Source organism: Lolium rigidum, chromosome 3 (genome assembly GCF_022539505.1).
Source record: "Lolium rigidum isolate FL_2022 chromosome 3, APGP_CSIRO_Lrig_0.1, whole genome shotgun sequence".
In the NCBI taxonomy this organism is placed as follows: domain Eukaryota; kingdom Viridiplantae; phylum Streptophyta; class Magnoliopsida; order Poales; family Poaceae; genus Lolium; species Lolium rigidum.
In genome coordinates, this window is record NC_061510.1 from 277254370 (window position 1) to 277272387 (window position 18018).

The following is an 18018-nucleotide window of genomic DNA, read 5'->3' on the forward strand; positions in this document are numbered from 1 at the left end:
TTATTCCTCCTGCACGGTGTAATGGTGACAGTGTGTGCATCCGTGTTAGTACTTGGCATAGGCTATGATTGTGATCTCTTGTAGATTATGAAGTTAACTATTGCTATGATAGTATTGATGTGATCTATTCCTCCTTTCGTAGTGTGAAGGTGACAGTGTGCATGCTATGTTAGTACTTGGTTTAGTTGTGTTGATCTATCATGCACTCTAAGGTTATTTAAATATGAACATTGAATATTGTGGAGCTTGTTAACTCCGGCATTGAGGGTTCGTGTAATCCTACGCAATTAGTGGTGTTCATCATCCAACAAGAGAGTGTAGAGTATGCATTTATCTATTACGTTATGTGATCAAAGTTGAGAGTGTCCACTAGCGAAAGTCTAATCCCTAGGCCTTGTTCCTAAATATTGCTATCGCTGCTTGTTTCTTGTTTCACTGCGTTACTCACTGCTGCGTTACTAGTGCTTGTTTCTTGTCCTGGGCAAAGCACTTTTACAGTGCTTGTTGCCACTTGCTCATACTTATTTATACCACCTGTATTTCACTATCTCTTCGCCGAACTAGTGCACCTATTAGGTGTGTTGGGGACACAAGAGACTTCTTGCTTTGTGGTTGCAGGGTTGCATGAGAGGGATATCTTTGACCTCTTCCTCGCTGAGTTCAATAAACCTTGGGTGATCCACTTAAGGGAAACTTGCTGCTATTCTACAAACCTCTGCTCTTGGAGGCCCAACACTGTCTACAAGAATAGAAGCACCCGTAGACATCACACGCCGAGAAACTAATTTCGCTAGAGCTAGAGATTGGAGAGAGGACCAAGCCGTTGATCTGAAAGATCGACAAGCATATGTTGCCATCAACTCCGAGACACCGCCGTGAAGGCCGTCGCCAATGTGGAAGTAGAATTGAGGCAGATTTATTCGCCGGGGCACCACTCCCACCACCCCATTGACGCACCAGAGGAGAGAAATTCTAACCCTAACTACTAAGGTAAAACTCAATATATTAGTTTATGGTTTTTGCCTCCATGTTAACAAAGATAGCAACGTCTATAATAAGTGATATTTAGCCTTTATAACCTACAATTTTATAATAGAGTTATCCTAGTATTTTCATAGAAAGTATCTCCACAAGTATATCGTCGCACGAAAGATTTTTGCTTCGATCCTTGGAAACTACTCTTCCCTGCAAAACAACGTTGTCACAATGCGCAAAAATATTTCGCACCCGAACTGTGCTTTAAAAATATCCTATTATACAAGTTGCTATGGATTTTTTGTGATTTTAAGAAAGGACTAAAAGTAACTAGAATACAAATTAGACAAGAACTAAACTAGAACAAAAAATAAACTATAGGGATTTTAGACGTAGTATTGACTAGAATGAAAGGTGTTTTGTAGGCTTTCAGTCTCACTAGTACTAAAGGGAGACTTGTGTCATCCGTTATTATAGGAGAGGTTACTTGGACAAAAAAAATTCTCCTTATAATTACCAGGCTATCACATATGTGTGCACTATGTATAATCCTTGGTCTATCACTCACAAGACAATAGTACACTTTCGGGCCAAAGAATCACATGCACTCATCTTTCTACTCTATATATGAAAATACTAGATTGGTGACATATTCTAACTTCGCGCACTACATCATACCTCAACCTATAACTAGATCAATCACTCAAGCATGGATGAATAATAAAACATAGATGCATATTTAATTAAGGTCACAACCATGCTCAACTTACAAATACACAGGGTAGGGGGGATGGGGGCATTGATGGACATGGTGATGATGGTTGGCGTGCACAAATACTAACCAAGCGCCCAATGGTGATGGCGACGCACCCCTTCTCCCCCTCTTCCTCGAATAATTTGATAGTTGTGGTGTTGAAGATCTATCAATGGAGGTGGCACGACGGCTGGGCTCCGTCGTGGAGGCTTATGGAGGGGATTGTTGGAGGAGGCTAGGTTCCCCCCTCCTTAAATAGGCACCATGAGGTTGATTTTGGGATCCTTGGAAGCTCTGCCGCGAATACACCCATACCTCTTCACAAAATAGGTTTGGTTTGACGTTACGGGCCCAACGTGGGTGGTACGGGCTTTCGGTACAGTCGTCATGTCCATACCAATGCTCATTAAATTTTTTGGTCTCTTTCATATTTTGGGTGTCATGTCCTCATACGAACTCAAATGATTGAGGTGTTCTTTGGCTTGTTGGATTCATATGGACGAGGGCTACAACACCATGGTCTTGGATCTTAATTATCTTGTGACGGGATAATGTCACTTTTCCACCCTTCAAATGGCTAAGTCTTGGTGCATGTAAATCATGCATAATGCATCCTCTTGACTCCTTTCACCGTGGTTTGTTCATAAATATTTAGAACACATAGACACACCAAAGACAAAGAAAAGTGATAAAATCTTAATAAAACAACTATTGTTCAAATATCACATGTAAATAAATGGAAATAAGCAATCGTGTATATAATACTGGAAATAATAATAGCTAGATGGAGCACGTGATGAGGGATTTCAAAGTATACTCAAAACACTATATAAAATCTACTCATCAAGATATTCGTTTGATGATGAGATCTCCTTCCCGATGCAAATGGTGGTGTTGCAAAATTAATTTTCTCTAGGTATGGGCATTCGGATCTTCCTTAGCCAAATTGATTTCGGACTTTTTATCATGGTTGTCAGGAGCAGGATTGTTCTTGTAATATTTGTCACGACTGCTACATCTTTGACAATGGTTATTTGTACTCTCGGCTCCCAACAACGACAACATAATCGATCAGTTGCTTTTCCTGCCATACTGGTGTCCGTACTCTTGTCGATGTTGGTTGATTACTTTAATGGTTGAGTGCATGTACGTACATTGGCATTGTGTGCGTTTCAAATTAAAAATTACGGGAGAACCTTCGTTGGTATTTACACGTATGTGGTTTGATACTTATGTTATCCTTCTTTGGTCGCATTTAGAAAAGTATAAGACCGTGTCACGTGAGAAAAAAAAGAGTTTGAAGACCTTGAAGATTTACTCGTTTATTTTGTACGTTATTATGTAGTTGTTGGAGACAACTTATGAATTTCTACCATGTAATATTCGATACTATAAATATATCATCGTAATTATTATAAAAAAATTGAACGACAAAGTAAAGAAAGAAATCGGTAGGAAAATGATTTTGTTCTATTTTGTTCTATTTATTTGTTTTATTTGCGTACCTTCTTCATGTTATTAGCAAACAAGCCATCAAAGTTCCAATATCTTCAAACCAGTCCAAATCCCCAATCTAAATTCGATAGTCTCCGATCTCTCTAGCCGCAGCCGCCGCTTTTTTTCGATAAAGGGAATATATTAATATCAAAAGATACCAATTACACCCAGCCTCTGCAACAATGCCCCACCCTAATGGCAGTAGGGATGTACACAGCCAAAAAAGAGAAAAGAAAACTAAGAAATAAAAGTCCCGCTACAGCCTTCTATACCTAGCAACAACAATACAACCACCATCGTGACAACACCTGAAGTACAGACTCTCCAAAAGCAACGCCTCCAAGAAGGAAACAGTGCACCAGCGCCGTCATCGCCCGACCAAAGGTCTTAGGATTTCTCCCTGAAGATAGTCTCAACTCTCAAAACAATGCCTCCAACAAGAACATTGCCAGGCATAACCAGTTAAGGTCAGACTTTGGGTTTTCACCCTGAGAGGTAAGACTCCGAACTTTCCCTATGCTGCCGGCCCCACATGCATACCACTGTTGCAAGCCCGGAACGCCAAGAAGATCCCTCAGCATCATGTTGACTCGAACCTCCTTTAGTCAGTCCACCAATCCGGCCTTCATGATATTCCTTCTTTTGACTTCACCATGGACCAAAAAGTCACCAGATGTCAACACAGAATATAGCTTCGCGGCGCTCCCTCCGGAACCAAACGGTCGGAATAAAAACATGGGTGCGCGCGACCGAATACCACCCGATCCAGCAAACTGCAGGCAAAATATGCACTGTTCCATTCGCTAGCGGAGCTTTCCGGAACTCATCTCTTCAGCCATATCAAAGCAAACTGACATCCGGTAGATCTTCATCTTCGCTTGCGAGAAACCCGAGGACCGCCACCAAAAACAAAGCAAGACCAGCAGCCCCCACGCCGCCGGTCCCTCCTCATCGGATCACCGGGGAAGAAGACGGCGGCGCGGATCATGCGTACCACCGCTGAACCGTCACCGGGGCGGAGGCCGCCACAGCTCCATCGAATCCTCCATGGCTACCGACGGAGAGCATCAGGCCCCGGCCAAGTAGCCGTGCCGCCCGGCTTCCTCCACCGGCGCTTCATCACCTCCCATGGAACGCCACCGTGGAAACCCTCTCCTCCCCCTCGTCGTTCGACGAAAGGGGTGCCGCCACCGCCGCCGTGGCCGAGACCGGGGCCGGGGCTGTGGCCGGGCCGGGGCCGAAGCCGGGGCCGGCAGCAGCGACGGCTGAGGTCCGGCGATCCGGGGGCGGGGCGGGTTATCGACCTCAAACCTGCCTCTTCTCTCTATGCACCTCTAAATCCTTTAGAAATGTCTTTGGTAATAACGGCGTGATGGGGAAAAGCAACTTCCTCATGCGACACAATTACACCTGGGCAAAGTTCGGGCCAGGCCGGGCTTCGGGACGGGCTTTAAAATGCCCACGGGAAAAAGCAGGCCCAAGCCCGGCCCGGCCCGAACGCCGGGCCTATAATTTAAGCCCGGCCCGGCCCGACCAGGCTAAAATGCGCGAAAATGAAGGCCCGAGCCTGGCCCGGTCCGACGTTCAGGCTCAGATTTCAGGCCCGAGCCTGGCCCGAAGTGCAAGCCTAACCCGGCCCATCCCAGGATTTTCGGGCTGGGTCGGGCCGGGCCATCCAGGCCGGGCTGCCCATGCCCAGATGTAGACACAATCACAAACCAGATCAAGGCCAACTGGTTGCAGAATTTGCGGTGGTACTATCGGATGTGGAAGAAGCCGTGCCGCCCAGAACTAAAATGGGTTCAGTCAGTGTCAATGCATGCAAAAGTCGCACCAACGGGAAGATGGCCATCTTCGGTCAGGCTGCCAGCCGTGAACGACTTCCGAGTAGTTCCACAGGATGATCCATTAAAGCCCACCGCAACTGCCACATCGCCGCCACTATCATCTACAATGAGTTCCTCGCCGGTCGCCATCTCGTGCACATGAACTCCACCAACTAGCACATCGAGTTCGACAAATTTCTCGAGTGTGAGGACAATGCTAAGTTTGAGGACACGCCATGGGAATCCAATAAGAAATACTAGCTAAGTAGGCACACCACTAGGTACACACTCACACCGTAGCTGCATTACATTTTAGAACACCATTGTTCTCTTCTTATTGGGGGAGAACACCATTATTCAACAAGTTAGACGAGCGAAGAGAATTGATTTATTTCTTACTTCATGTGACGTACATACAGGCCTAAAGCACACTAGCTTGATTCACAAGTATCAAGTACCACATCAAGCATTTTATACAGCTATACATTTTGATACTCCTACTAGAGTATCACGTTTTATATATTTATCGCTGATTTGGATAGTATATATCTAGACACATGTCTTGACATGTGGCGATTGATATGAAATTGATGGAGTACAAATTACGCTACATGCCCACTCTGTATACTTTGCACCAGCAACTTAGCCGATGAGGCAGTTCCCACAACAGCGAGAACAAACCCAAGGGCGATCATTGACGCATTCAGCACGATGACAGGTCTCGACAGCCGGACCCAGCGGATCTTGAGGTAGAAGGCGCAGGGGAAGATGACCGAGATGGCCACACTGATGAGCGATCCGGTGAGGCTGAGCACGTATTGGAAATATGGAACCGAGAGCGCCAATGCCAGGATGAGGAGAAGCCCCGCCGAGCCGATGCTGCCACGGATGATTACCCGAGCACGAGGCTCCATGGTCGCCGGCAGGTGGTGCTCGAGCTGGATGGCGAAGGGCGCGAACTCGAGCGCGTACTTTGTGACCGGCGTGAGCACGGTCGCCCACAGCGCCACCCTGGTGAACACGAGCCGTGGCGGCATGCTGAGCGTGACCTGGGAGTTCACGGCGGGGCCGAAGAGGCTTGCGCCGACGAACGCCAGAGCCGTGTAGAGCACGGTGACGAGGGAGAAGCTCGTGATAGAGACCTTCGTGAAGCTGGAGGGGTCCTTCATGGCCGTGTAGATGTTGGGGAACACGATGTGGCCGGCGTAGCTGAACATGTACAGACCAGACACCGCTGGGATCCTGTCAAGCCTCAGGGCAGGGATGTGCTTTCCCAGGCCGACGCTGCTGAATGCCGCGGTGCACACGATGGTGGAGAAGATGATCATCGACATGACGATGCCGACGAAGGAGAGGAAGGAGATGGAAGATAGATTCCTTAGCCAGAGGCTGGGAAGAGCCACCAGTACGGCGATGATAGTGAGCAGTTGTGTGGTGCTGAGGCGTAGCCATGGCAGGTGGAGGCGTACACCGGCGGCGAAGACGAGTGGTATGTTGTCGCTGAGGGAGATGGTGTAAGAGACAAGAGCGAAGAAGATCTCGAGGTAGATGAACGCGGAGGCGATCACCCGACCCTTTGAGCCGAACGCCTGGTGGCCGATATCCTGGTATGTCTTGGAGCTAGGGTCCTCGTCTAGGCACTTGCCGATGATGTGTGCGGTATAGGCGCACATGATGCCAAGGCCCACAAGGAGGAAAACTGAGGCCCAACCGCCGTTTTCCAAGGCATATGGAGTGGAGAGCTGCCCAAGTCCTGAAAACAAATTCGAATTATTAGTGATTTTAGCAAAACTACTTCATCCATTTCAAAATTAAAAGCATCTTTTATTTCCTTCAACTGAAGTTTAACCAAGAATTATACATTTAACATGCGACCTAGAATGCACTATGTTAAGCCGATTCAATGAAGAAATGTGGCATAGTGAAAATCGGTAGCCATGTTTTGAACCGCTTTGCATGTTGACCCATGCATTAAGAAGTACTTGCATGCAACTTTTTTCTTTTCATTATTCTCTACATGACATGTGGGTCATGCTTAAATGTTGATTCTTTTGAATCGAAGCTACTAGGTGGTTCGCTTTTTTGGCAGATGGCATGATGCGATGCCCTACTATGTATGAAATTGACACAAAGGTCTTAATGGTTTGCTTTGCTGCAATATAGTGGCTGTTCTTAACGATATACACAATCATAATAAAAATACTTTTGAATAGGAACGGTGATACCAATTTTATGTCACATAAACTATATATCAATAGACTAATTATAGTCAAAGCCTTGGTCAAGACAAACCAAATACTACACGGTGTGTGAGTAATTAAGCTTCGTACCTATGAGCATCCCAACCATGTTGATGACCGACTGGACAAAGGTGCTGGTAGGCTTGCTGTGGTGCTGCTCACCGGTCATTGCCACGGCCGCGACCCTCCCGTCGCCAGCGACCTTCTCCCCCTCTTCCTCTAGCCCCCGTGCGCACTTGCAAGGCTCGCCGGCCTCGACGTCGCAGGCATCGCAGCGCCTGCTCAGCCGTTGCGCTGCAAGCCGAGCACCGTGCACGCTCTCGCTCGCCACCTGCTTAGGCTGCGGGCACAGCAACCGGCACCACCAGCTCGCCATTGCTGCCTCCGTTAATGTTGCTCTAGTAGCTAGCAAGCGTACGTATGTTAATTATCTATGTGCGTGTGTGTAACTGAATGTGCTGCTGTACTGGCCTTGTTGAACACGGAGACGTTGTGCTCGTGCCTATTTATAATTTTATAGGCGTGTCTTGACTACAGAGGGCCAAGACAGAGAAGGGAAGATGGAAATCCTGAAGCTAGCACGTGATGACTACTGACGAAGTTAGTGGAGCTTACTTGGCAAGGACATACAATGTTCGAACAAATTAGATTCTCTGTTTAGATATGTTCACTTCTTTTTTCGGCTGAGTCAGTTAGAGCCATAAACTTAATTCTGAAGAGTGAGTCTGTGAGTGTCTTGAGTGACAACCTGACAAGGTCAGCACCCGCGTGAACCTCGGATTCAAATTAGTTGACTTAACTTTGTCTAGATACGTATGTATGTAGTCTAGAAACTTAACTAGGTACATATAAATCTAGATAAAATTGGATCAACTTTTTTAGATAAAAAGAATATATTAATATCAAAAGAAATTTTAGATAAAATTGGATCAACTAATATGGATGAAGGTAGTAGCGGAATCTGCTCGTGTAAGTCGTGTAGGCGAATTAGATTTGGGGCGGCGTGGGAAGAGGTCCAACATTTGATGCCAATTTGCATTGCAGCGGGGTCAGGATTCTGATTCCATCGAGCCAACGAGGAACAAGCGGGGTAGTGACCGGTTTGTTCCGGGAATGTGGCAACCGGTCCAGGAAGCCAGGAAAGGCGCCACCATCGTCCTACTTGAGATGGAGTGCAAGTGTGCAACATGGTATTAGTACCCAAGCAAGCAGCCCAAGATCCATCGTAACAACAGGGTCAGCCTGTATTCACTTTTTGTTCGCATAATTTGGATCTCGTTGATCATCGCTGCCGCCGGACAAAAAAGATTTGTCGCAGAATTTGTGTTCGTCTACATGAAGTTGAGGGGTGGACGAGAAAACCGGGTTGATCGATACGCTGATTTTGTGCTTCCTCTTAGCCGCCGTATCCTCACTTCTTGGATGCTGCCCAACTGTGGTTTTTTCCATCATTCCTCTTTTTTTTTTTTTTTTTGCGGGAATTTTCCATCATTCCTCTAGCTTAGAGGAAGCACAAAATCAACGCAGATTCGAAAAGGGGAAAGTTTACCATCACTTCATCTTTCAGCAGTTGCACATCATGTGAAGTTACATACTTATGTGTTAAATCTTTTTATTGAACTAAGCAGTTGTATTTAGGAAGCCGGCCTTACTATTCATTGATTTCTTTTACTTGCATATCCGCAAACATTAGTGTTTTGGGATTGTCCGTATTTTACGCAATCCATATTCAACCTATGTCCATGGCTGATATTAACTATCTGCATATATGTATTTGTGTCTGACACTATCGGTGTCCAACACCATCTCTAAGGAAAATATAGTTTAGGATATGATATGAGCAATATCCGACCAAACCCGCTCCAATCATTCTTGCTCAAAAGCATCGTCCAGCTCTTAGACAAGTAGGCAATGCCTTATTGCCTCCTCAAGGAGGAAAAACATTCAGCTCATCCATCTTCAGGCAGATTCCCCGTACTCCATATTCTTGCACTCATAAATGTAAGAGAGATCTGACTAACTTACGACATACGTTTCATCACTTCAATTCAGGGCTGTGGGATAAAATTTGTTTCATTTTACAAAAAATAGTTTTTTTTGTAGTAATAACTAAAACAATCTTGACAACCTGTTTGGCAATGGTAGGAATAGGAATGGGGTTTTTTTTCTTGAGGAAAATAGGAATGGGAGTTTAATTATCTTCCCCATCTTAACTACCAACCCTACCTAGGTAAAAAAACCGCGGGAGTTATGTGCGTGAACTTTTCTTCCAGTACAGTGTTAAATTCCTGTTCCACCAAGCATATATAATGAAGTGACGTCAGCCTTTCCTTACGTTTGCCAAATCACATTTTTTGCTTATTTAGAGAGAGAAGAAAAAAAGAGAAGGCTGGCTTCTCTTACCTAAGGGATGATCTTTTATAAAATAAGAGAAGGCTATTTTCCTCATTGTATGACTTGTCTTCCTTTAGCCACACAATTTTCTACTAAAAATAATTAATTCTCATCTATTGCAAGGGATGCTAATAAGAGATAATACATTGTACCCTTTATATTTATCATCTTTTTTTAGATGACGTGGACTACTAAGAAGAGACGTGCCTTCTCTATCATTGTATATGTCTATGGCTCAAACTCACGTTCACTACGTCCAAATCTATCCAACCAAATACGATATAAGAGAAGTTCATCTTTTTTGTTACATATGGCCATCTATTCTCTATGGACTCTGTATGGCCATAATTGGGAAACATATAATGGGCTCACTAATAACAGTTCTAAGCATGTGATAGTGTTAGATTCATGACTTCGGGCATATATGCTCACGTTGATCCCTGCATATATTCTCATGTGGAATATGTCCCAAAATACACGAAAGAAACTTGCATGAATATTGGAACATATTGTGAGTGCTATTTATTTCATATTAGATGCTGATCCCTTCCTTGGTGGTTGGAAGTAGTACAACATCTCATTATGTGACCATGACGGTTTAGTGGATATATATATTATCATATGAAAGTTGGCTTCCTAGTAGCCACACATTTTCTTTAACTCTCTCGGGTCAAGTTGGTAGGATTGCATTGTTATTAGTGTGGTAAATCATACTTATGTGGCATGTCAGTGTGCACATTTGTCCCTTCAACTCCTAGTATATGATGGGTTATTAGTTATCCATGTCGATAAATAAAATTAAATATTTCCATGTAGGTTGCGCGCTTTGTTAGCTGGTTGTTGGTGAGGCAATCCTCTCAACGCTTCTCGCAACCATGCAACACAAGAGACAATGATGTAACTATACCCATGGGCAAGCCATGCTTGACAAGATATCGATTTGTCAATGCCTACAAGTTGTAGGCTAGGGTTTCGTGGAAAGTAGAGGGCAAGTAGATCTCGAGGTTTTCAGCCGGAAAAGTACTCGACTGCTAGAAAACTAGGGTTATGTTGACAATGAATCGATCCTCTCTTTCTCCCTCGACTCCCCCTTATATAGGAGGCGGAGCCGAGGGTTTCGTGATGTACAAGTTACAAACATCGGGATACTCTTTGAGTTCGTCCCGCAATAGTTACAAGTAATTATTCCTTCTTCGGCAGACCCATTGGGGATGCCTATGTCAGTAGCCCCCGAGATTTTACTTGAATCGAAGAATCAAGCAAAATCTCCATCATTACAATTAACACATGATTTCTTCGAGTCACTAAATATTTTTCACAAAATAATCATATATTGTACAGGGATAATGGTAGTTGGGGCTGGTTCATCTGACGGATCAGGTACCAGTTAACTGCTCTCGTGGCAATCCCGCAAAAACCTACTTCAAGATCAAGTCCCTGGACATGATCTCGGTATAATGGCGTAATTCGACATGTGTCGCTTAAGGTCTTACCATATGCCGAACTCCAGTCATATTTTATCGGGTACCTAACGCGTCCGTTAGGATTTTTCTTCGCATCTGTTGATACAGAAAAAAGAAGTAGATCGCATTCGTGTGAGATACCACGCCACGTAGGACGAATCCCGGGGTCTTACCTTCGTAAAGTATTACGGCATTCAGAGATTTAATCGCGACTGAGGCGCTCTGAGAATATATGTGCCTTTTTTGGCTGTTGGAATAGCACATTTATTCGAGTCATATGATGACTTTTTTTTATCTTGACCTCCCGATGGGAGTATATGAAGAGTTATATCATAACTCGAAATATACTCACTTTGACTCCTTCAGTTTCATCGGGTACGCGACCAGCGTTCCCGATGGGAGTAGCCCCCGAGGCTACAGCCAAGTGCTTGTACTTGGTTGTAGGCTCACATTTTTATTATCTTGTCGCTATATTGTTAACTCTTCTACTATTTCCATCTTTATCGGGTGCGCGACCAGCGCTCCCGATGAGAGTAGCCCTCGAGGCTACAGTCAAGTATTTTATTCTTGGCTGTAGGCTCAATTTTGTAACCTCTCTGAACCATCATTTATCTTTGTCTTTTATGCCGTCCTCTTATCAGAAGAAAAACTTCAGATAAGAGTAGCCCCCGCGCGTTTGAACAAATATTAGTATTTGATCAAAGGCTCTCGAAGTTTCTCTTATTTGAATCATCAACAGTTTTTCTGCCGCTATTTTGAAATACTTATCCGAGATTTTCCAATGATTACGTCAGTACCGACGACAGCCACGAACTCTGTACTGGGAAGGCGCGAGTCCTGTCACTTCGCTGACATAGGCCCAAAACTCTGCATCATTGGACACGTTATACAAGTGGGGGACACACGTCCTCCGCTTTTCCCGGCACGCGCGCTGCGGCGTTTGTCCAGTAACTTCACAGTAAATATACGATTACACCCTTGATAACACGTGTAAGGCATCCGATTCATATCCTTTTTATCCAACGGTGCGACGGGTCGCTTTCTTGGTATAAATGATGTCCTTCTTCCTCAATCTCTCCCTTCGGTGCGCCGCTCATCTTTTCCTTCTCTCTGCAAAAGCTCCATTGCCGTCCCCTAAGCTCGTTGCGCTTCTTCTCATCTCCACTTTCCTCCAACACTTGTTTGAATGCCACCGCGCACCAAACTCCTCAGGCACACCGCTCCAGGAACCACCATGGCGACAGAGGAGATTGAGATCTCTGGATGGGAGAGATCCAAGATCTCAAACCAAGACATGAACGCCCTCAAGAAGCTCGGGCTGTTGAAGACCAGTTTCGATCTGTTTACCTCCATCCATCGCGTTGCTTGCCACCGAAGATGTCGATGATGTTGAACGTGCCATCGAGATCATCTCCTTGTCGCCTCTAATTCCCACAGACGGCGCCAATTGACAAGGTATCGACTTGTCAATGCCTACAAGGTGTAGGCTAGGGTTTCGTGGAAAGTAGATGGCAAGTAGATCTCGAGGTTTTCAGCCGGAAAAGTACTCGACTGCTAGAAAACTAGGGTTATGTTGACAATGAATCGATCCTCTCTTTCTCCCTCGACTCCACCTTATATAGGAGGCGGAGCCGAGGGTTTCGTGATGTACAAGTTACAAACATCGGGATACTCTTTGAGTTCGTCCCGTAATAGTTACAAGTCATTATTCCTAATACAACTCTATCTTTCCAAACCGACACTTAATTGGGCTTCCGGGCTTCATATTCTTCGAGTCATGGACCTTCAGTAAACCCCGGGTACCTTCTTCGGCATGCCCATTGGGGATGCCTACATCAATGTTATACCCTACTTACGCCCAAAATGCCATATTTAATTATTTCTTAATAATTGGAGGAAAGATAGATAAGTGAAGAACTCTCAACACACTAACCCGGTTGGTACCCCTTCCTCTATCGCAACTACAACGATGGGTTTAACAATGCAACTAGCCGCCGTGTCCCGCTTCAAGGAAAATTTATCTCTTTTTATCCGTGTACTTCTTGTAAAAGGACTACATGACACTATGTATTGGTGCTTCTTATGGCATTATGTTCCATATGTGTGTTTTTTACGCCTTAGTTTATCGATCTTTTTCATTGACACGCTCCCTATCCAAGTGGCAGATTAACACCTACTTCTTCCATATTCGTTAAGAAACTTTTTCCATTGGAGGATTTTTTAAACGATTCTAATCCGTAAGATATGAAATCCCTATGGATCACAGGATTGAGGTCATCAATTTTTTATGGAATCTATTTTATGCCCTTCCGCTCCATAGAAATCTCAACAAGAGCTAAAACCTCATTTTATTTTTCTTTGAGAAGTCCAATGCAATTACTATCTATCTCTCTACTAATTCCTGAAGTCCAGTGAGTCGGTTCCTTCCCGCGTGGCTTCTACCTCGCTGATCCTTGGCCACGGGATCCTCCTTGGTCCCGCTGACATCGGTTCGTTGCCCGCGGTAAGATGAAGATGATGTTTCTAAGGCCGTGGTAGCGCGCGTTGGTTGGCGGTGAGTTTGGTGGAGCACGATGGTACGTCCGGGGCGGGGTGCAAGGGTCGAGAAAATCTCTATCGGTCTGGCCGACACTGATGCGGTGACGTCCGCGCGTGCCACCGTTCCTAACTGAAGGGCTCTGGGTGAAGTCCTCCTCCAGTGTCCTTGCGCGTACCGGGGAAACCCTAGAATTAGTCCGGGCAGCGCATCAGTGTGCTAGGAGCGTGTTGGGGATTCTTCGGAGGGTGTAGTGACTGCAGGGCATCTTCGTTTCATTGTTCCATCCTTTTCTGTTTTTTTCTCTTTTCTTTCTTGTGTGTTTTTCTTTGAACGTGCAACACTACAATTATGGTGTAGTTCAATATTAATATAGTGGTGTTAAGGCCATCTCGAACGCGGCGACCAATCCCATGCCCGCGCGTCCGGATGGATTGCGTCAGACAAAATTTCAGCCCAACGCCATGACGCATCCCAAAAGCGGATGGATGCGGTGTCCGGGACGATCCAAACCCGCCCCAAATCTGGGCTAGGTTTGCGTGGCCGCGGATGGCACGCGCCATCCTCCCGCGTCCGCTTGCTCGCCTCCCTGGGCCCAGTTGTCGGTGGGCGGGCACACACCTTATTAAATGTGGACTGGGAGGGGATTGTCCCTATCCAGTCCACTTCCTCACTCCCGTTCCAACTCCCCATGCACGCTCGCATCCTCCGCCATGGCCCCGAAGCAACCTTTCGCTCCCGGCGTGAACGACGACGAGGCCGACAACCGGCGGATCCAGCGAGGAGGGCTGCCCTCCACCACAGTGGGCTCTACATCCATGACGCATGACAAGTGGCCGCGGCAATGGCGTAACCCGCACCTGTGCCGAAGCCCGACGAGGATGACGACTCTGAACTATGCGCCGTTCTGGCGACGTCCCTCGAGGTCCATGAACTCGAGGAGGCTTCCAAGTGGCCGCATCTCGCGGAGGTGCTCCGCACCTCCGCGCTGGAGGAGGAGGCCAGGCGGGCGGTCGAGGACCCCGAGGCCTGGGCGTTGCTGGTCATGGCGCGCTGGCAGGAGGAGGCCAGGCGCCAGGCGGAGGAGGAGCGCCACCTCGGCCTCAAGCTGGAGGCGAAGCTACAGGAGGAGGAGGCGGCTTGGTTGGCTAGCCTGTGCAGGCCGGCCAGCCCTCCGAACCTGCGGTCGGTCTGGGAAGAGGCCTAGTGGTCGCCGTGGCCGGAGTCCCCGGCGCGGCCGAGCCATGCCCAGGAGGACGGCGATGAGGTCAACTGGGACTAGGCGGCAAGCCGGAAGCCGCCTCCTCCAAACCCTAGCTATAGTTTTATTTCTTTTTTTAGTTAAAGCCCATATATGGCTTTCTTTTGTATAAATTCGCATAAAAATAGGGCATATGTTTAAATGAACTATGTTTTATATTTAATTGTTTTTTTGTTTGTTTTTGTGATCTTTTAGTTTTGCGCTAGGTCCGCGCATTGGACGCATTACGCGACCAAAACGGACTGTCGACTAGGTCCGCATGTCCGCGCGGCCAACGAATCGGCTAAATCCGGACAGGCCAACGCCATCCGATTTGAGTTGGCGCGTTGGAGATGGCCTAAAGACTATTTGGAGCATGTGACCCACAAGTGAGGGCGCGATCAAGATGCTTACATGAGGGAATCTCTAGTGGGCCGATGCATTTTGGACGACCAAAATGTCCGCGGGCGTCCGTTTGCGTTGGGCCGTGGATATGAAAATGGTCATGCTTGCGTTTGCGTCGGGTGGCTCAAGCGGCCCGACGTATTTCGGGCGCGGGCCATTTTTCCTTGAGAAATTTCAGGAAACAGGTTAAACAATCAAATTGCATGAAATTATAGCCATCATATTGGCTCAAATAAGTTCATCACATTTTGCACATGGTACAGCGCAAAATAGAGTCCAAAAGAGACACAACATGGCCAGAACAACAAATCTAGTCCAAAAGGAGGCCATATTGCTTCACATTTCCACCACAAATCAGGCGTCTCGTGCGCGGATTTTAGCGCGCTTCTTCATGAACCAGGCCCTGGTGTCGTCGTCGATGCTGCTCAAGTCGGCCAGAATGATCCTTGTGTCCTCTGCATGGGTCTTGGCCTCAGCGTCCATCCTTCTGGCCTCGGCGTCACACAATTTAGCCTTGATGTCTGATACGTCTCAAACGTATCTATAATTTCTTATGTTTCATGCTTGTTTTATGACAATACCTACATGTTTTGTTCATACTTTATATCGTTTTGATGCGTTTTCCGGAACTAACCTATTGACGAGATACCGAAGTGCCGGTTCCTCGTTTTACTGCTGTTTTTGGTTTCAGAAATCCTAGTAAGGAAATATTCTCGGAATTGGACGAAATCAACGCCCAGCATCTTATAATTGCACGAAGCTTACAGAACACCCGAGAGGCACCAGAGAGGAGCCCTGGTGGCCCCACACGTGTGGGCGGCGCGGCCAAGGAGCCAGGCGCGCCACCCTGTTGTGTGGTGGCCCCAGACCCCTTCCGACTCCGCCTCTTTGCCTATTTAAAGGTCCGTGACCTAAATCTTCGAGACGGAAAAGCCACGGTACGAGAAACCTTCCAGAGCCGCCGCCATCGCGAAGCCAAGATCTGGGAGACATGAGTCTCTGTTCCGGCACGCCGCCGGGACGGGGAAGTGCCCCCGGAAGGCATCTCCATCGACACCACCGCCATCTTCATCACCGCTGCTGTCTCCCATGAGGAGGGAGTAGTTCTCCATCGAGGCTAAGGGCTATACCGGTAGCTATGTGGTTAATCTCTCTCCTATGTTCTTCAATACAATGATCTCATGAGCTGCCTTACATGATTGAGATTCATATGAGCTTTGTATCACTATTAGTCTATGTGCTACTCTTGTGATGTTATTAAAGTATTCTATTCCTCCTTCACGGTGTAATGGTGACAGTGTGTGCATCGTGTAGTACTTGGCGTAGGTTATGATCATAATCTCTTGTAGGTTATGGAGTTAATTATTACTATGATAGTATTGATGTGATTTATTCCCCCTTCATAGTGTAAAGGTGACAGTGTGTATGCTATGTTAGTACTCGGTTTAAATTGCAAAGATCTATTATGCTCTAAAGGTTACTTAAATATGAATGCCGAATGTTGTGGAGCTTGTTAACTCCGGCATTGAGGGAGCTCTTGTAGCCCTACACAACGAATGGTGTTCATTATCAAACAAGAGTATATGTAGCACAAAGGAAGAGAACTTATTTATTTTTGTGATCAATGTTGAGAGTGTCCACTAGTGAAAGTATGATCCCTAGACCTTGTTTCCAAATACTGCAATCATCGCTTGTTTACTGTTTTACTGCATCTTTACTTCCTGCAATATTACTACCATCAACTGCACGCCAGCAAGCACTTTTCTGGCGCCGTTACTACTTCTCATATTCATTCATACAACTTGTATTTCACTATCTCTTCGCCGAACTAGTGCACCTATACATCTGACAAGTGTATTAGGTGTGTTGGGGACACAAGAGACTTCTTGTATCGTGATTGCAGAGTTGCTTGAGAGGGATATCTTTGTCCTCTTTCTCCCTGAGTTCGATAAACCTTGGGTGATCCACTTAAGGGAAACTTGCTGCTGTTCTACAAACCTCTGCTCTTGGAGGCCCAACACTGTCTACAAGAATAGAAGCACCCGTAGACATCAAGCACTTTTCTCGGCGCCGTTGCCGGGGAGGAAAGGTAAAAGGCACTCATACTCCGGTCCCGGGTAACTAAGTACTTTTCTCGTTGCCGTTGTGTGTGTGCTCGAAGCTATTTCCTTTAGATCCTGCAATTGCATCTTTTTGTCTCTTGTTTTACACTAGTAAGGCTTAATGGAAGACAACAACAAAATGAGAGATCTTTATGAACTTTATCTTGAATTAGGACATGATGTGTTTGAAGAGAAAATTAAAAAACCCATGGAACTTATGCATGCTAATGGGAATGTTATTAGTATGAATGCTTTGAACACCATTGTTGCTAATGCTATGGAAGAATTTAAGCTTGGGGAGGTCGGTTTTGATGAAAATGATCTCTTTAGTCCTCCGGGTATTGAGGAGAAAGTTTATGTTGATTATGATATGCCTCCTATTTATAATGATTATAATGATAGTGGTCTTTTGGTGCCGCCTACTATGGAGGATAAGTTTAATTATGATTACAATATGCCTCCTATATTTGATGATGATAATAATAATGATAGCTACTTGGTTGAATTTGCTCCCACTACAACTAATAAAATTGATTATGCTTATGTGGAGAGTAATGATACTTTTATGCATGTGAATAAGAATGTT

At 45.9% G+C, this 18018-nt stretch overlaps 1 protein-coding gene across 1 annotated transcript; it reads right to left on the reverse strand.

The window, feature by feature from the left end:
* Positions 1 to 5654: 5654 nt before the first annotated feature.
* Positions 5655 to 7668, reverse strand: LOC124701102 (amino acid transporter AVT1H). Its single transcript, XM_047233149.1, has 2 exons — positions 7383 to 7668; positions 5655 to 6805 (listed from the first exon to the last, which is right to left on the reverse strand). Exons 1-2 carry the CDS (start codon positions 7666 to 7668, stop codon positions 5655 to 5657), a joined length of 1437 nt encoding a protein of 478 aa, XP_047089105.1.
* Between the last annotated feature and the right edge of the window lie 10350 nt (positions 7669 to 18018).